The 20,521-nt window shown below is 43.6% G+C and overlaps 1 protein-coding gene across 1 annotated transcript in view; it reads right to left on the reverse strand.

Moving 5' to 3' along the window:
- The window catches only part of WDR41 (WD repeat domain 41), a 50,529-nt gene extending 42,403 nt beyond the window's left edge, over nucleotides 1-8,126 (reverse strand). Inside the window, exons 1-2 of the mRNA XM_075932317.2 lie at nucleotides 7,769-8,126; nucleotides 3,753-3,868 (exon numbers count right to left, since the gene is read on the reverse strand). Of these exons, the coding sequence (XP_075788432.2) occupies nucleotides 3,753-3,868; nucleotides 7,769-7,819 (167 nt within the window). The 5' untranslated portion in view covers nucleotides 7,820-8,126. The remainder of the gene's footprint in view (nucleotides 1-3,752; nucleotides 3,869-7,768) is intronic.
- Between the last annotated feature and the right edge of the window lie 12,395 nt (nucleotides 8,127-20,521).

Raw genomic sequence — 20,521 nt, forward strand, 5'->3', positions numbered from 1 at the left:
CTATACAATAATAGACATGTGTTCATTACAAAAAAGCCTCTTTATTGAACAAAACTGAGGTGGGAGGGAATGAAACTAAGCCGAGACTGGGGAAAGAAGGTGGGAGGAGGGAAGGGGAAACCTGGGAGGAGGGAGCTGGCAGGAAGAGGAAGGGGGAGGAGAAATTCAGAGTTGGGGGGCTTGCCAGCCCAACTGTCTCCCAGCACCGTGGGTGCAAGGGCCTCAGCATCCCTTGGCGTGTGGGAACAGTAGAGAGGAAGAAGCAGGATAGGGAGAAGGAGTGGGAGGAGGAGCGGTAGCTGGGGAGGCAGCTGGAGGCAGCAAGCTCTGCCCCAGGGTCTATGACCACATCAGGGGCACGGACCGTCCTGCCCCCCAGGATGCGGTCCACGGCATCAAAATTGGGCCAGGGGACTGGGTCTGCCCCTGGTTGGGAGCTGCCCCTTGTGGCCCTGGCATACGCCTGCCGCAACTCCTTTATTTTCATGCGAACCTGCTCCTGGATTTGCATGTGGCCTATGATGGCCAGGCTGGCAGCCATCCGCCTGTAGAGGGTTGCATTCCTCCATTTAGTGCGGAGATTATGGACGTTGGAGGCATCCCCCCAAACCTGAATTGGGTCCCTGATCTCCGCACTGGACCAAGCAGGCGCCCACCTTTTCCAGCCCCTGGGAGCTGGCAGACTGGTCCTGGGGAGCGGTGGAGAGCTAGCTGGCACTGGCTGCCTGGCTCATGCTGGGGCCATTGGGTTAGGTGCAGTGACTGCTGGCTCTGGGCTGGCAGGCTTGGAGCTGGCATAGGCACTGTGGCCAGATTCTACCCCTTTAAGGGCTCCAGGGAGAAGGGGAGGGAGAGGAGTTTTCTTGATTGTGCCCCGAGGGGCCACCAGGGCACCCTGGGAAGGGCTGGAGGCCCCCTATTTGGAAATAGCATTTCAAAATTGGTGCTATTCCTTTTGGAATGAGGTTTACCAATTTCGATTTAATTTTGAAACAGCAGTTTGGCTGTGCAGACGCTGGTAAAGTTATTTCGAAATAACAGCTGTTGTGTAGACATACCCTCAGAATATTAATCACCTATAAGATATTACTGTGACTTATCATATCCTCAGACTTACTAGTTAGTATATTTCTACATTGTTTTATTGTACATTCTACACTGTATTATTATTTGTTTAGTATCAGTAATGTGTTTGATACAGGGCAACAAAGCTTGTCCTTTCCTGAAGTAATAGAGGACTTGTTAGCATCAGCAGGTGCCTCTATTCTGCCTTTGGATGCACCAACATTTTCACTAAGAATCCAGATTTTCAAAGATTGATGAGATCCATATAGCGTGCATATTCTGAAAATCTGTACTGTGAAGAAATGCTATTAAAATAACTAGTCTAAAATTGTTATCATGACTATCCACATCACTAGAAAAAATGTAGTTTTATTTTAATCATTGTGGCCTATTTTAATGCTACTTAGAAAAATAAAAATAAATCATAAGGCAATACATGCTGCTTATCTACATATCTAATACATTCTTAATGTAAAATGTATATCCAGGGGACCCTAAAGAAGTTTCTATGTACCTTCTGTGAATATTTTCAAAATTCACAATTCTATGAAACCTCACAAAAATGAGATTGGGGGAATTCCACACTTAGATAAATGCAGCTGCCTGCTCAGCAGACAATAGGAGGAAGAGAGTCTCCCCCAACGAAGTGCCTATACCCTTGAGGAAAGTGCACTGAGCTAAGAGATGATGCCAGGAGTTGAAATCTCATCTCTGCTGCCTGCTATTTTAGATTTCTAGGCACTTTACAACCCTTATTTACTTATCAAAGCTTCAAAGCTCTATTCTAGAAGGCAGTCAAGTATTATTTCCCCTGTTGCCCCAATAGTTTGACTGAAAGGGGGTACAAGTTCACATCAAGCAAAGGCGAGAAAGGAAGCCAGGTCTCCACATTGTCAGTGCCAAATTTCATTCACTCATCCACACTGCTTCAGAATGACCATGCCAAGTCAGCAAGCCTGCCTCTCTGGTCTATAACCACTGGTTTAACTCCCTTCCAGGAGCCCAAACTTCACTCCAATTAGAGAAGGGTATAAGTAAATTAGTATTGGGCTTACAATGAAAGCATTAAGGAGTACCTGAATTAAGGCACAAAGCTGAAAAAGGGAAGAGGCAACAAAGGAAATAGCAAGGACCGGGAGCTGCAGAGGAAGTTGAGAAGACAAAACAAGAAATCAGAGGAGACAAGGGATGAGGAGGTTGTCTAGCTGCTCGTGGAGCTAGAATAAGGTACTGAAAAGGAAGCCAGTGATTGCTTGCAGAGTAAAAAAAGACAACAGTCAGACCATTGGGAGAGGAAGACTATTTTGACAGCACCATTTTGAATAGATTGAGGGGGGTGAAAAGGTAAAAATCTAGGAAGCCAGAAAGGAAATAATCCTTGTAGTAACCAATAATAAATAGCCATGCACCAAATTTTAACAGTGAGTACAGTGAGAAATAGATGGAGAAATAAGTAAAATTGGGGGAGTAGACTTCCCAAGAGACCAATATAGCTGGAGAAGGAGTGAGATTTGTGAGCCTAAGGGTACATCTAGACTGCAGGGTTTTCCGGGTAAAATGCCACTGTGTCCAGGAAATGTGTTTGCTCTTCCGCTTTATCTTGCGGAAGAGCAAACTCTTTCTTTCGGGAGCCCTGTATACCTCGTTTTAAGAGGAATAAGGGCTCCTCCAAAAGAGGAGGCTTTTCTGCCATTTGGCCCTATCAAAGCCTCTTCCAGAAAAGCAACTGGAGAAAGCTACGCAAATTGCAGAGTGCAATTTGTGTAACTGTTTTCGAAAAAAGGCTATAGTGTAGACCCAGCCTAAGAGACAGGAAGGGTATGACAACAAAAGGTAAGTAATTCATTTTCGGATAAATTGATTTTAAATGGACATTAGGCCATTTTAGAGATGACAAACTATTGTACATGGTTCAGGATATTTGATTATAAAAAAGATACTGAAGAATTGGACAAGGTACAGAAAGGGCATTATTAATGTGAAAGGCAATTCTAGGATATCTGTGTGATTTGTAAAGCATACATCATCCTCTAAAACAGGAAAGTAATATCCCCATTATACAAGAAATTGAGGCACAGATAGTTCCTCTTAGACGATGGGTATGTCTGGACTGCAGAGTTTTTCTGGGATACCTGGCATCCCAGAAAAACCTTACCGCATCCTTTTCGGAACAGTTTCCAAAAAGTGGGCGCATTATTTGGGAATCCCTGTATTCCTCATTTTATGAGGAATAATGGATCTTCCGAAATAGGCAGTTTTTCTCACATTTGGCCCGTTGTAGGTGGGCCAAATGTCGGAAAAGCATCTTTCAAAAAAAAAAAAAAAGGCGGAAAAAGGGACTCAAATTGTAGATCGAAATTTGTGTATCTTTTTCCCGGAGGAAAAAAACGAGTGTGGACATAGCCTATGTGGCTTGACCAAAGTCAATGTGACTGTTATAGGATCAGATCCAGAAACCTAAAATGTTCAAAATGCAAAAGTTGCAGAGGGATGTTTATATTCAAACCAAAAGGTGATTTCACTGAAATGTAATGTCTTACTAAATATGTTTCCATTCATTTAGATCTAAATACCCTGGTATTTGGTTTCTGGCAAAAAATTATAATTAAAATATTTCCTGATTTTCATCAGACTCCCACTTATGTATTACTTAGGATGAAATGCAATAATTAGAAAAACAATCTTACCTGTAATCATCTATTTTTACTAGAAATCTCACTATATCATGATGACCTTTCAGTACAAGGAGCTCAGTGTAGGGATTCTGTATTTGTTCTTCACCTAAGCTCTGTACAGATGATTTCTAAAAATTCATCAAGAGAAATGAATCATGAGTACTTCAATTTGTATATACATAATTCATTTCTAATTAAGTCTTTAGCCATATGTACCATCGCAGGTGCCAACTTCCCCTCTAACCAGAGAATGCTCAGCCCCTCTGCTTCACTCCACCCTTTTCCCCAAGCCCCCATCCTGCTTCTTTTTCTCCTCTCCCGCTCTCCCAGCACACCTTATCCCTGCTCCTATTCCTCCCTTCCAAAGTCTCCCAAATTCTGCAAAACAGGTGTTTTACTCTGGACAGGAGAAGTTAGGAGGGAGGCAGAGGAATTGGTCATCAGGGCCATAAGAAGGCAAGAGGTGCTGGGGAGAGAGGGCATAGGGGAAGCTTGGTTGCCAGTGTGCGCTAAGCAAGCACCTGCTACTTTTTCCTGTATGTGCTCTAGCCCTAGAGCACTCATAGATCTAGCACCTAATACGATTTGTTTGTGAAAGTAAGCAAAACTTAGTCCCAAACATGAATTTAACATAACTGTCAGTTCTCTTAATGAAATTATAACTAGGAATTGCCTCCTATTTATTTAAGTTAGGTAGATTCTTTTATGGAATGTACTCTAATTTATACTATAACATTTAAACTGGTTTAAAAATAATAAGCAATAGTCCCTTGTTGTTTTAACCATCATGTCAAATAATGAGAATAAGCAACTGGTTAACAGTTATTGTCTGGAATCCTCTTCTCATCTCAGTAAACTGTTTTTAGATGTCTCAATGAACAGCATTTTTTTCTGTGAGATCTGTAAACTAGGGCTGTAAGCAACTAGTCAACTAATCAACTATCTGATAAGCAAATGCTTATCAGATAGTCAACTCGACTAATCGCTCCCCCTCCCCTTGCTGTTTCTCCCAGAGAAAGGCAGCAAAGAGGAGGGAGCAGGAACTGGTGCTGCGGGGAACCAATAAAGCCAGTTTTCCCCAGCACCATCTCTGCAGGTGGCAGGGAAGGCAGAGGCACAGAGGGAAACGGCACAAGCAGGGACAGCTTCAGTCCAACTCACAATGGTTCCCACCGCGGGTGCTTCAATTTTCGAAATGCAGGAAAAAGCAGAAGTGCTGCAAGGAGCACGGGTAGAGCAGGGACTCTAGTCCAACCCAAGGCTCTGAGAGGCAGCAAGGGGGGGAAACAGGAGCTGGTGCTAGGAGGAGCCAACTTAAAAGTCGGTTTCCCCCAGCACCATCTCCAGGGTGCCACTTGCAGCAGGGCAGCGGGGGGGAGGGGAGATAGGGAACTCTGCTGTAAAGCAGCCCCTGTCCAAAAGGGTCCCAGCAGGGAGCTGGGCCTCCCCCAGACAGGGGTGGTTGCTGCCAAGCAATCCCTGTTCATGGTGGCAGCCCTGGTTGCCACGAACAGGGGCTGGTGCCAGAGCATTCTGTCAGAGCCACAAACAGAGGCTGGCAGCAGATAGGGGCTGTTGCCTGACTAGCCCCTTCCATTTGCAGCCAAGAGGAGCTGCGGGAAGTGGTGTGGGCCAGGCCACCGTTCCCAGCAGCTCTTACTACATTTAAAATACAGAACCACAGCACAGATGGCTCCAGAGTTGGCATGAGCCAGCACTGTGGCTCTGCAGAAACGATTATCGACTAATTGTATATTTGATGGAAATTGTATCGACCATACAACTATCCAATCACGCTTTAACATCCTTACTGTAAACCCTATGAGACAGTGTTTCTCAAAGTGGTCCGCAAAACCACTTTGAGAAATCTGTTAACTGGCCGCACCATGGCCACTGTGCAATTCTTGTTTTATTAGGTATTACTGCTAGTTACCTTGAAACCTGGTGGCAACTATGTGATGGTACTCTCACTGTTACAGGTTAATTTTACTAGCAAATAACTGGGCTCCTTGGGTTTGATACCCAACTCAGTGAGGTTTGGCTATACCCATAGCCATAGGGACTGCTGAGCGCCTTAGACTTGGCTCTTTCCTGATTGGACAAAAATATTAAAGGACAGTTCTATTCCATCTGCTACCTACTCGTGGCACCATAACAAGGGGTCTCAGTTAATTAACACTGTTGACCTTTAAATTGTCAATATTACAAATCTGAGCCAACATCCCCAGTGGGAAGAATGGAGCACTTCACACCTGAGAGTTACTGTTTCAGTCTATGTACAACTCCGGCATATATCTCTGCATTGGCTTTGTACATGGGCAGGAAATGGAGTTATAGATGGGAAAGAAAGTGAAGAGTAGAGTAATGAAAACACTAAGGACCCAGCCCACTAAGTGTCAGGTTGAAGAACCCAAGTCCCAGTTTTAAGTTCTGCTGTGAACTGCAAAACTCCCCCTGAATCCTGTAGGTCCCTATACTCTTTATATCTAAATGTTCAACATAAAGATTCCTCTGAACCTAAGTTTCCACTGCTGGGCATGCACCCTGCTGTCTTACTCTAAGCACATAGACATCTACTGCCTGCCGAAGCCCCAGAACATTTCATAAACTGAGAGAAAATTGGTGTATGTCCACCTAAGTCATGCGCAGGGTCTAGCCTGTAAGCATGGTCTGTTTCCACTTATTGGATCAAGTCCCATTCAAAATGATCTGGAGCACATTTTATAACTTTTAGACCAGTAGCTAGCACTAGCCTGGAATTTAGGAGACCCAAGTTCAATTTCCCCTCTGCCCAACCCCCCACCAAAGGAAGACCCCTCTTCAAATAATTTCTCCTCCATCTTTCAGGAAAGAGCTCTACCTATTATGATGGAAGATAGTCTAATGCGAGGCTCCTGCAGTCATATAATCATAGGATTGGAAGAGACCTCAGGAGGTCATCTAGTACAACCCCCTGCTCAAATCAGGACATATCTCAACTAGTCAGTTTCTCCTATTGAATCTGTGGGCGAACAAGAAAAGAACTGCAGGATGGGGGATGAGACTGGACCTTCTTTCACCTTCCCAGAGGGTCTTTCATCTAAGTCCCCTAAGCACTGGACTAGAGGCATTTTCTCTCTCTCTCTCCACAGTCCAATGACTGCTTTATTGTGGATAAATACAGTTATGGACTATCTATGGTAAATTGTTCAAGCCCAAATATCCTCTTTAGGTATACAAGTCTAATGCCCATTTAAATCATCTCATGTACCGTAGAACCCTTTTATTTCAAACCCTTCTTTGTAAAAACCTTCTATATTCAAATTTCAGTTCTGCCCCCAGTTAGCATCTCTCCCCTCCCCAGCCTCTCCATTTTCCGAATTAATGCCTCCTTCCCCATTCCCATCTTATTTAAATATTCATCTTATTTACTATTACAGCACAACTATTGGCCTATTCACGATTGGGGTCCTCTTGCATTAGGTTTAGTTTAGACACCTCCATTTCCATTAATTTCAAGGTGGGGTGGTACTTAAATCCTTTAAGAAGCTAAGTCACAGTGGTGCTAGCTAGCTCCAGTGTCAAAGGAGCCAGGCTTGATTTGAATAGGGACTTAAAGTTGTGCCCCGCAGAAGTTGGTAAGGCTTGTGTTACACGCACTAGTATTTCGGGTGCCTTTCAGCCTCCATTAGATCTGAAATCTTGGCACGTTTCAGGGCAGGGCTCGTGACTGGTGAGAGAAGCTTGTTCCTCATGGAGCGCGGGAAGCTGGGTCAGAGCCACCGGCCTGAGAACTTCTGCAAAGTGAGAAAGGAGCCTGATCCGAGGGGAGCCTGACCTCCGCGCCCCGCCTGCCCCTCCCCCTCCGCCCCCCGCCTGAGCCTGCCCCACGCACATTCAGCCCCGCCCAGCCTGCCCTGTCCCGTCACCCCCCGCCCCGCCCACTCCTGACCCCGGCCCGCCCCTCCCCCCAGCCTACCCCTTTTCAGTTCACTCGCACGCTCCGCTCCCTCCCCCCAGCGCCAGGGGTGCTGCCGCTGCCGCTTTACCTCGGCGAGTCCCTGCGGCTCCCGGCCGCCTCCCATCAGCCATCGCAGCATCGGGAGTCCCGTTGGGCCGGAGTGAAACCAACGCGGGGGGGACGCTCAACCGAACTACCCCCGGACACTTGGAGTTTGTCCCTCGCTGCCTCCCGTACGCGAGGCTGGTAGTGCCTGGGAGCAAAGCGGCTTCCGCGCGCCGCCCTGCGGCACCAGCTCGACCATAGGAAAAGTCCTTATCAATCGATATCCGCACCGCGACCGGGCGGCCGTGCCTCTGTGGCTTCCAGCCGCGCCTGCCGCCCTCCGTTCCAGAACCAGGCAAAAGGCTGAGAGTGCCGAGCAACTGATCGGCCCGTTCTTCAGCTCCGTCCGCAGCTATCTAGTGAGCAGCTCATCTGAGAGTTTCTGCAGCCCCATGGTCGTTGCCATCAACTCCCCCGAGCCCTCCTTTGCTTCTGCAGTGCCCTCCCTGAGAGGGGGAGAGCTACCCTGCGTACACTTCCAAACGAGACCACACCACTGATTTATGCAGAGACTTGTTTGTATTATTCACCATCTCTGTTCTTGTGCAGCTAACAACTTGGCTACCGGTCTACTCTGAGCAGAGAGTTGCCCTTAGCTGGCTACTCTACAGAGCCATACAAATCTCTTTCTTGAACTAATACCGGTCGTTTAGGCCCCTATAAGCGCTATGAGTTTAAGTAACACTGCTGTGTTATCTTTATATGATAGCATGGCAATTATCAAATGCTAGCCTTTTAATAGTGACCAATTTACGAATCAAAGGGAAATGTATTTGGGTCTGCAATGAGATGTTACACCTTGCAAAAAGTAAAGCTGATGGCTACGTCTACACTGGCCCCTTTTCCGGAAGGGGCATGTAAATTTCACTAGTCGTCGTAGGGAAATCCGCGGGGGATTTAAATATCCCCCGCGGCATTTAAATAAAAATGTCCGCCGCTTTTTTCCGGCTTTTAAAAAAGCCGGAAAAGAGCGTCTAGACTGGCCCCGATCCTCCGGAAAAAGTGCCCTTTTCCGGAGGCTCTTATTCTTACTTCAAAGTAAGAATAAGAGCCTCCGGAAAAGGGCACTTTTTCCGGAGGATCGGGGCCAGTCTAGACGCTCTTTTCCGGCTTTTTTAAAAGCCGGAAAAAAGCGGCGGACATTTTTATTTAAATGCCGCGGGGGATATTTAAATCCCCCGCGGATTTCCCTATGACGACTGCTGAAATTTACATGCCCCTTCCGGAAGAGGGGCCAGTGTAGACGTAGCCGATGTGTATTGGTGAAACTTGAAGGAGTTCAAAATAAAGTATGGCACCTGATCTTTAAATATGACACAACTGTATTTTCTCATAATTATGCATGTGCTAATTGCTCGAGTGTCAACTTTAACTATAGTTCCAAACTTTTCTGAATTGCCTGGAAAATGGGAAATGCTGGGAATGGGACTGTTTTCAATAACACGGAAAGGAAGGAGACAGAGAGTGAAGGCACATGGAAGGGACAGGCACAGAGAAAAGGGAGGTGAAATTTAGAATGGCCACTGCGGACAGCTGCAGCACCAAAAGAGAGGCCAGCAGGACTGGAGCTCCACCATATTGCCTGTCTCCAGATGGAGTAAGGAGCTCCACCCCCAAACCTGGAGCTTGTCTTCCTCCCACAGAGAGCCTACAGGACATGTAGGGGAAAACTATTGGAGGTGTGAGCAGCCCCCGGAGCCTGGACCCCACCCAGTCAGCCTGCAGGCCACAGAGGGTTTGCTGGAGGCCAGGGGCAACCCCTCGAGCCTTGTCCTTGCCCCAGACAGCCTGCAAGGTTGGGGCACTGGAGGCCAGGGGCAGCCCCCCAGAGTTTCACCTGCCCCCAAAGACAGGCTGCAGGGGGCAGCTGGAGGGGGGCAACCCTCACAGCCTGGCCCCTCCCCAGACAACCTGCAAGAGAGCTGCCCCCCCAACAGGCTTCAGGACAGCCATTGCCCCAAGCAAGGCCCCCCCCTTGGAGCAGCTGCAAGCCAAGAGGGGCAGCTTCATACTAGGGGCTGCTTCCCAGCTCCCTGTCCTGACACACCTGCCCTGAGTTCTGCCCTTCCCACCTGCCTTGACTTCTGCACCCCCACTCCCTTCCCCATGAGCCCTCCCATCTCCATCCCCCTGACCGGAGGCCACCCACCACTCCTTGTCTTAATGCCCCCACATACCTCCCAACTCTCTGCCCTAAGCCTCTCCTTACCCCCGAACCCTCCCTCTAGCCTTCATTTTCCTTCATTTTTTAAAAATACAATAATTGAAATAAAGCATGTGCATTTTTCATTTTATTTTCCACAAAAAACAGTCCTTCAGTTAAAGACCCAAACAACGTTAGGTTAAAGTATATGAGTGTCTGCACAGGATCTCTTGTCAGCTGGTTTATTAATATGGTACAGGAAAAGGTTCTATACCACAGGTACTCAAAATGTGGGTTGGGACCCATTTCAATGGATCACTAAGGCTGGAACCCAGGACCAAACCCACAACCTGAGCTCCACCACTCAAGGCCAAAGCCCAAGAGCTTCAGTCCTGCACAGGAAGGCCAAGCCCTTGGGCAGCTTTGGCCCTTGGATGCCAGGCCCTGAATTTGTTGGATCTGATAGACCAGTGCCTTTTGTCTTATAGCTTTCCTTGACTTGCCTTTGTCAGATCCATAATTAGAATTCTAATTTTTAATTCCCTCCTTAAACTAATATAGGTTGAAGCTCTGTAATCTGGACTTCCCTAGTCTAGCAACACCCATGGTCTGGTATCGTTGGTGACCCTGTGTGTGCTCCAGGGCTGGAGAACTCAGGGGGAAAACCAGAGATGGGACCAAGAGTATTGCCAGACCAGGGAAGAATGGAACCCCAATAGTCCAAGCAGGAGAACCCCAGGGATTGATGGCTGGAACAGGGGAGACCCAGCACCCCAGAGCCCAGAGTAATGTAGCCCCAGGGACGAATGGTCTGAGCTGCAGAGCCCTGGTGGCCAGGAGTGGAGGGGCCAGCCACTGGCACTGGAGGAGCTGGTTGCTGGGAACAAAGGGGCCAGCATTGACTGCTCCTGGTTCTGCAAATTCCCTAGTCAGGTCCCAGGTCTACTGGATCAAGGAGATTCAACCTGTACACACTCTGTTTCCCGGTTGCTAATTTCCTTACTGTTAAACTATTTTTGAATGAGCTTAGAAATTCTGTGCTGGTTTTGTAAAAGATTTCTCGCCACCAGTTTCAAACAGTGAATCTGTAGACACTTCATGGACACCAAAGAACACCAATGTAGAAAAATATTAAATTGAACTTCCTGTATGTATCCCTAATGCCTTTTCATTCATAATTACAATATCTGTATACAAGTGATGACAGAAATGTCCCAGAATGTAGTCTATTGCCTGATTTAGATGCAGATTTTTTATTTAATGACTTATCATCCACCACAGTCAGTCAACAATGGATCATATTACGGTTCTATACAATACGAACATGGCACTTTTATTTGCTCACCATGTTGTCCATGAAACAATCATTAATAATATGAAGCTGTTCATACAGTGATCTGCAATTCTATTAATAAAGTTCATGTCAGGTTAGTTTACTGTCAGCATTTAGAAATTTACACAAACAGACGAGTATAATTGGTACACAAATGAATATGCATAAACAACATGTACGTGTATGCATAGTTATATCTAACGCTTTGTCTGCACTAGCACTTTTGTCATTTGAGGTGTGAACAAAACACACCTTAACGAATAAAATGTTACCAACAGAAGCACCAGTGTAGATAGCACTGTCGGCAAGACAACGTGTAAGGGGTGGTTTAATTATGCTGACCAGAGAGCTCTGTTCTGCCAGCATAAAGCAGTTACGCAGTAGACCTTAAAGTAGCATAGATGCAATGGAACAGCAGTGCTATTGTAAGGTCTGTAGCATAGACATAGTCTTATATAGACACAGAGTATATCTAATGTGATAGTTGAGACCATTATTGAACAAATTATGTTTTTTCAGTTGGTGTGTTGTCTGCCACCATGTTACAACTTTCTCACATTTTTTGGCTGATATTTGTAAAAATTGTGTAGAGAATAATAATTTTTTTTACTGTAGATTGTGTGAGAGCAGTTTAAAGAAAGTACATAGAGACATTTGGAGTCTTGCTTATTTTTGAAGTGCTTCGAGTTAATTTTGGGGAAGAAGCACCAAGACATTTTTTCTTTCCACATGATTTCTCTAATTCCAGATGTATTTTTATGGTCTAATCTGCTGCATTTGAGCTTCAAAATCTACACCTAATCCAGACAATCCTTTTACCTTCTTTCTAAATAAAAATATGAGGTAAAACGTGTCTGCAAAAATACCACACTCCACTAGTATCAAATAAATCCAAAACATTTTACATGTTAGAGAAACCAAGGTTGGAAAAGATCTATTCAGCCACACAAATAGAATATATCAATGCAGGGGTGGATGAGAGTGCCGGAGGCCCCCCCCCCCTTTGACATGGCGCATGCATGGGGCTTCTGCAAGCACGGGGCCTGGAGCAGCCGCCCCGCTTGCCCTGCCCCAAATCCGCCGCTGTCTCAATGGGAAGAATAATGGTTGTATGTCAGTCTGGACAATAGATTTCTTAACTCTCCACTAATTCCACTGTATGCACATCCAGGCTACGTCTACACTGGCATGATTTTCCGGAAATGCTTAAAATGGAACAGTTTTCCGTTATAAGTATTTCCAGAAAAAGCGCGTCTACATTGGCAGGATGCTTTTCCTGAAAAGCACTTTTCCGGAAAAGCATCCGTGCCAATGTAGACGCGCTTTTCCGCAAAAAAGCCCCGATCGTCATTTTCGCGTTTGGGGCTTTTTTGCGGAAAAGAAATCTGTGCTGTCTACACTGGCCCTTTTCTGGAACAGTTTTCCGGAAAAGGACTTTTGCCCGAACGGGAACAGCATAGTTTTTCCGGAAAAGCACTGATGATATCTGGAGATATTTAAGAACAGGTTAGATAGACATCTGTCAGGGATGGTGTAGACGGAGCTTGATCCTGCCTTGAGGGTGGGGGGCTGGACTCGATGACCTCTCGAGGTCCCTTCCAGTCCTATTATTCTATGATTCTATGATATTACAGTAGATCGTCAGTGCTTTTCCGGAAATTCAAGGGGCCAGTGTAGACAGCTGGCAAGTTATTCCGGAAAAGCGGCTGATTTTCCGGAATAAGTGGCCAGTGTAGACACAGCCCAAGTGTTGTCTACCCAAAAAGGTCCTCTTTTTATTTTTTTATATTTTCTTGATGTCATCTTGCATTTGTCATAAATCTCCAGGTGCAATTACAATACGTTTAAAAAGTACCAAAATCAATTATACAAAATTACTGCAACAATACATGACACTGACAAAAAAGAATGTTCCCACATCTGTAAAAAGAAAATAATTATCTTGACTTAATCCACCCACCCTAGAAGAGTTTAAATAGTGTATTCTTCATAAGTTCATATGCTGTGTTCTCTAGTGTAGCATCAGAGCACCTTCTGATTGTACATGAGACAATGTTACTGACATCTGTCATTTGTTCTCCCATCCTCTCCTCATTGGGAGAAGTATGTGCAGAGAAGTGTAGTATTTTAGTGGGATGTTTGGTCATTTGTGTTTAATGTATCTGTTTCTGTGTATTTATATGAGATGGGGCAATGTCAAAAAAAATTGCCTTGTCTTTGTAGTGGTTAGATTTGTCCTTAGTTCCTGTGGGTGTTCATTTCAGATGAGCCCCATAGAAAGTTCTGTCTCCTGAACAAATGAACTTTTCCCTCATTTTAGAGTGTTGTCATGCAGAATCTTCATTCCAGAGCTTTACATATCTTGGGCCCAGGCTATGGAGCATCTTTAAATGAGGACAAAGACCTTGAATTTGATTCAAAATTTTATGGGAAGACAGCATAGAGAGTGGAAGACAAATGTGATGCTCTTGTAGTAGCCTGTGTTATCGGAGAGGCAAGCTGCAGCATTCTGTACTACCTGAAATGTCCTAAATGCTGACTATTTCATACTGCAGCCTAGCTGAAGGATAATAAAGGCTTGAGGCCAGGTCACTGGAGATGGTTGACAATATTACTTGCGGATGCTATTATGTGAGAACTTAGCATCTGTGAGGAACCCAAGACTATTCCTAAACTACAGACTGAATCGACAAATTGTGGGTGTGAACAGTTAAAGGAGATGGCTCTGTGGCTGCAAACTTTTCAAAATACTTTCTTCTCCCCACCATAATCAGTTCTGTCTTGCTTGGGTTCAGCTTGGACCAGCTATTCTTCATCCATGAACTCACCTTGTCCAAGCACCGAGCCATCTTGGTGGTAGCAGTATGGTTGTATCTGGTGAAGGATAGGCAGAACTTTGTGTCATCCGCATGTAATTGGCATTTGAGACCACGTGGCCTGACCAAATCACCTACTGGCTACTTATAGATATTGAAAAAGAGAAGCGAGAGAATTGAGCCTCGTGGGACTCCACTGGTGAAGGATCTGGTGGTGGAAGTGCAGTTTCCCATCACTGCTTGTTGGATGTGCCCCTCCAGGAAGGACTCACACCATTTTGGTGCTTTCTCCTAGACCCTTCCCACCCTTCTCAGGTGAAATAGCAATATTTCATGGGTAACAGGGCTGAATGCTGTAGAGGGGTCCAGGAGGATGAGAACAGATGTCAATCCTCTGTCCATTGACAGCAGAATATTAATCATCACTGCCAATAAAGCAGTTCCAGTTTCATGACCTGGCCTGATTCCAGTTTTTGCCAGATTTAGAACATGAGCTTCAACTAGATTAACTAGTCATTGGCCTTTGGCGATCTTCTCTATGAACTTGCTTCAACATGGAAGGTTTGGTTCTGAGAAGTAATTGGCTAGAACTGATGAATCTATGGGGGTTTTCTTCAATGTTAACTGAACTATTGCGTATTTTAAGGAGGAAGAGAAGATTCCTTCTCTGAAAGAAGTGTTGGCCATTTTGGTCAGGAGTGGCACACCATTTGCTTATGACTTTTTTCTCAAGCGAGGAAAGGCATCGGTTAGTTTCACAAACAATAAATATGATTGGGCTTTATAGTAGATCCTGAAGATCATTGTCAATTAAATTAATAGGGAAAGAAAGCTCACAGCCTAGGGACCCTCCTTATAATACACAGACTCAAAGGGTGAAATCTTAGGCCAGGATTTCAATTTAGCTGTATAAATCTTGGGACAATAAATCCTAAATAACCTCAGGTGATCTTATCTGTCAAGCAAGGTTCCTTCTAGGCTGTGCGGCAGCACAGTCCCACAGCAGCTTAATCAGCCCTGCCCTATCAGGCAGCTCCATGCACAGAGCCCTGAGCCCCTGGCTTGGTGGGGCTGATTAAGCAGCTGCGGGTCTGTGCTGCTGTGCAGCTTAGAGGGAACCTTGCTGTTAAGTGATAATACAAGAAAAGAGATGGCCTCTAGCACAGCCCAGTATAAACCAGTTTAAATAGCTTTATAGGGGGGAAACAAACTCCTTACATTTGTACTGACAAGTGAAAAGAAAGTCAGTGCAGCCTGTGGGGAACCAGAGAAACATGTTCCATGTTTGTCAGTTAAGCCAACAATTGATTACAGAGGCAGAAGAGACACCAGATTGTAATGCTTTTTAAAATGTGACCAAAGCTTACACATTTCAAACAACGTTCTCTCTGATTCATACCAAAGGCCAAGGGGAGAGAGAAGCTGTCTGTGAATGGGAATCGAAGGATAGGGGCAGAGTGACACTCAACAAAGACCGAAATGTGCAGTTAGCGCCAGGCTGGGAAAGAAGATCCCGGTGGTTTCTACCTGCTCATCAGCTTAATTCTGCACACTGTGGTAAATCAACCACTGAAAGATTCCCACATAGTTCCTTTAATGCAAATAGAATCCAATTTGTAGTCAGAAGAGGGAAAGTAACCAAAAACTGATTATAATTATGATTATAGGGCTCAAAAGAAGTATGTTTGCTATTTTACACCTCTCCTGCATAACATGCAAAACTGTATATAAAGAACACTTACTTTACTGAGTATTTTTGTTTTTTCAATAAAAGATGAGATGTAGAAAATGAAAAACTAGGGTTTTTTTTTGACATTTTATCTATAATTTTCTCTGTAAAATGGACACAACATAGTATGTAATGTTAGATTGATTGGGTCTAATGAAAAACAGAAATAGAAACAAGATTCAGTGTGTACTATTGCCAGGGGCCGAGGTGAAATGACAGGAGGTTTCCGTGCAGCGAGAGGCTAACTTATCTTTTAAAGCAGATCAAATCCTATAACCCCACACAAAGCCTTAGTAAATGGGCCTTGAACTGGGAACTTATGCAGTAAGAGTGAGGGATTGGAATCCTCCATCAGGTCAGAGAACACCTAGCCACTCCAGTAGCAGCTACACAACGCGCACATACATGAATTCATTGGCCACAATCTACGCCACCAAACCCTTACATGGTGATGGTGTACTCTGAAGCCCTGCAGATTTAATTGTAGTATGGTCTGTGCTGTATAGGTTCTTATACCATGTTTATCATCAAATTGTCTGATCACTGCTCTGCTGCCCACTTGTATGGAATCCTCACCACATGAGCTCCCCACAGCTTCCCCCTCTGTTCAGTGAGCATGGACTTTGTCTTCTATTTGTGTCCTTTGTGATTAGGTCTGATATATAATTATTTGGACTGAGTCCTGACCAATTTGATTTTCATAATACCTTGCTTTGCTTTTACTTGACTCTTTAAAGGGGGCAATAGTTCAGTGCAGATAAGCAATCAAGCTGATAGATGATTATCCAAAATATTAAAATTTCACAACTAGGAAAATAATGAGCTGGAACTCTCCTGATGATAAGGGGCTCTCGTGTCATATCTATTTAGGCCACTCAGCCTTTGGGCCAGAAATACCAAAGCGACAGCCTTTTTTATAGTAATTGGCCCTTTTTTATTTATATTATGGCAGCAGGTCAGTCAACATCAGGGCCCAATGTGTTTTGTGCTATACCAACATAGCAAAAGACAGTTCCTGCCCCAAACACAATGCAATCTAATTTAAGAAAAGATGCCACGAACAGTAGAAGTGAGGATAAGACCAATAGAAAGAGATAGTTACATAGATTCCATCTGTGCGCACAACTGGCCTGTTTCAAGATTTAAAAAAAATGTGTTTTAACTAGACCTGGCTGGAAAAATGCCAGCAAAACATTTTGTAATTAGAATTTGCCAACCGGATGAAATTAACATTTTTATCGAGATTGTTTGAGTCCACTGAAGTTCCAACCAAAATCAGACAGGAGTCTGTCAGAAACCTACTTGGTTATCTTGCCAGATCTTCAGCAGACTATCCAGCAGGCTGTTGGGGAGCTTAGGGGTTTCAGGTTTTAAAGCCTCTGGGAAGCCCACCCTGCAGACTTCTTCAGCATCAGAGATTCCAGGTCAGGGATAGATCACCATGCAGACTACTTCAGAGTTGAGGGTTGCAGGTCTCCTCCACATTCCCTTTCAGAGAGAATTTTGAATGTATGGGTTTTGTTCCTGATTATAATAAAATCAGATTTTGAAATACTGAAAACCTCCATAAAACAGAATTACCTCTCTCCACCTAACTATACAGTAGTCTTAACATTTAAATATGTAAAATATGTTATTGGTTTTCCCATCTGGTCTGAGTCATAGCCAAGCAGTATGGAAGTGCACAAAAATGAAAAATAATTATAATGATGGGGGAAAGTTAACCACATCTTTTATAGCTACAAAAATGTTCAAGTTTGGTTATAATTTATGGCAGAACTTCAGGTCAGTTCTTATTTTAGCTGGACCATTTCACGCATCCCTAATTTAAAAGCAGACAAAGGCATACCTTTGTAGCTATTAGATGAATTAGAAATATGGTTGATTTGTTTCCATTTTTAATGCTTCTATTGGCTGAATTATCTAGTTAATTTGTGCTTGAAGATAATTTTCTGCCAGGAACCCAGCAGACTTTTTTATATTGAATCTGTGGTGTAATCTACAGAGGTTTCGTGCATTTTATGAATATATGTACACATTTTTGTGCCCTTTTGTGTTTTTCCAGTCACATTTTGCCATGTGGAGGAAAGCAGCAGAATGATATATATCATCATTTTGTTATGTTTGTTTTTACACTGCATGCTTCTTAAGTTCCTATTTCTGCTCTATAACAAATATGTTTGTATTGAAAAATTAGAAAAAAAACAGTGCTGTGGAATGAAAACAACATAGCCATAGGTTCTGAAAGTGCCTACTATATTTGATGTAGAAGTGTAGAGAATAAATCTTTAGACCAATTGACAGGCAATTGTAAATTGCCAAATATTCTGATCTTGATTGGATTGTGATGTCAATATAAACCCCCAGATGGCATTATAACCTTGTTTTTAAGTCATTTGTTTCCATAATGCATGGATCTGATTCTGTGGTTTAAAAAGAAATTATCCTCGCTCTCACGGTAGATTTAAACAAAGAAATTACAGCAGTACTCTATTCTATTTATTTGAAAAGTTTCCAATTTGTGTATGTTTGGTAATTCAAATGCAGTAGCCTTAAATCCAAGCTTCAGACCTGATGGATGTTTAATGGAACAATGGAAATTATACTATCCTCTAGATATTAAAGTCCATAAGCTAATGATGTCCTGCAACAGCTATTCAATAAAAAATACCATTCAAATTTTAAAGATCATGATTACAGTAAAATTAGTTACATTTCAACAACTTTATGAGAAAAGTGTAAATCCAATTATGGCCAACATTTTACAATAGATGGATATTAACTGATGCTGTGTCACAAAGGAGTCTATATAGTATTACATATTATAGACATGAATACCAAAAGAGTTCACTAGGGTTCATTTTGCCTTGAAGAATATTTTGCAAAAAAAGTACAAATGGTTAGCCCCTTAATGTAATACATTGTGCCATCAAGCAGCCAAAACTGATGTAAATTGCTGTTCAACATGCATTGCTGTTCAACATGCATATTACATTGATATGTAATAAAATTATAGTTCAAAACAAATGTAATGGTAGTTTACAAGTCTGTCAAATTGTACTTGAGGAACAGTAGTAGGATATACTATCATCATAATCAGTCACATTCCTCCAAACAACAAAAACAATAGTGATGCCACATTAAGATTGTCACAAGGCAGGAAATGTGGAGTTAAGATTAAAAGCTAAACCTTCCATCTGCCCAATTGTATTTTGGCCTTAATATGATCAGCACAGTTGATGAGACATTTCACTATTCAGTTAGGGCCTGATCCAAAGCCCCAGTAGTCAATGAGAGTCTTTCTATTGACTTCAGTGGTTTGGGTCAAACCCAAACGCCTTGTCAACTGAAAGACTCCCATTAACTTACATGGATTTTAGAGTAAACCCTTGTATAACTCCACGCATGTGAGTTTAATAGCCATATTTTTAAGATTGGTACCTGAAAGTTTATGTTTGTTTCTACTGTCCAGATGCCATAGCATATTTACTCATTGTTACTTTACCACTTTTTTTCCAAACTGCTATTCATTGTCTCCTAGAAATGTGTACATTGTTAAGTGTAAAGGTTCTGCCTTTTTTGAATTCTTAGCCCTTTCTGAATAATAAAGCATTCTAATGAGTTCACAAAAAAATATTTTGAATGCCTTGATGCATTTAAACCATGTCATAAGAACATAAAAATGGCCATACTGGGTCAGACCAAAGGTCCATCTAGCCCAGTATCCTGTCTTTCAACACTCTCCAATGCCAGATGCCTCAGAAGGAGTGAACAGAACAGGTAACCATCATATGAACATTCTCCTGTCATCCATTTCCAGCCTCTGACAAACAGAGGCTAGGGACACCATTTCTACCCATCCTGGCTAATAGCTATTGATGGACCTAACCTCCATGAATTCATGTCATTAAATAGGATGTTTTTCCACTTCTTACTTCCTTCCGTTTGAAATATGAAACAGACCAAAATTACACAAATAAGAACATAAGAACGGCTGTACTGGGTCAGACCAAAGGTCCATCTAGCCCAGTATCCTGTCTGCCGACAGTGGCCAGCACCAGGTGTCCCAAAGAGGGTGGACCGAAGTCAATGATCAAGCGATTTGTCTCCTGCCATCCCTCTCCAGCCTCTGACAAAGAGAGGCCAAGGACACCATTTTATCCCCTGGCTAATAGCCTTTTATGGACCAGATCCTGTACTCTTACTCAAGCAATACTTCCTCTCAAATAATGAGTAAGATCAAGTCACAAAAGGGTCCCATTGTCTTAGGCCTTGAGCTCACAAATCCTTGCATGGAACACTGCAGGGAATGAAAAATTATTGGGTTCAAGGCACAAGTGTGAGCAGAGGTGACCAGTTGCAAATAGGTTTGGCACTAGATGTGGTCTTGCCACAGAACACAAAGCCCAAAACCCTTACTCTGTACATGTGATTAAAATGGTAAGAAGGGGCAGAAAATATGTACGTGTAAAAAAGACATGGGGCCTTATTTCTCTCTTACCGCAGTGTAAATGAAGAACAACTCTACTGATGTCATTAGAGGTAGACTGTCATAAAAACAGCATAAAAGAGAGAAGTCATATGGTCTTAACTGCAATCCTCTGACCTTAGTTAGGGACTCTCTTCTTTGGCTTTATTTCCATGACAACACAGGAATGGGTTAGCAACAGTGATCTCATAAATACAAGACTGGGTTCATTTCCTTCCTAAACTCC

The sequence above is a fragment of the Pelodiscus sinensis genome, chromosome 6 (genome assembly GCF_052426305.1).
Source record: "Pelodiscus sinensis isolate ZL-2025 chromosome 6, ASM5242630v1, whole genome shotgun sequence".
Classification (NCBI taxonomy): Eukaryota; Metazoa; Chordata; order Testudines; family Trionychidae; genus Pelodiscus; species Pelodiscus sinensis.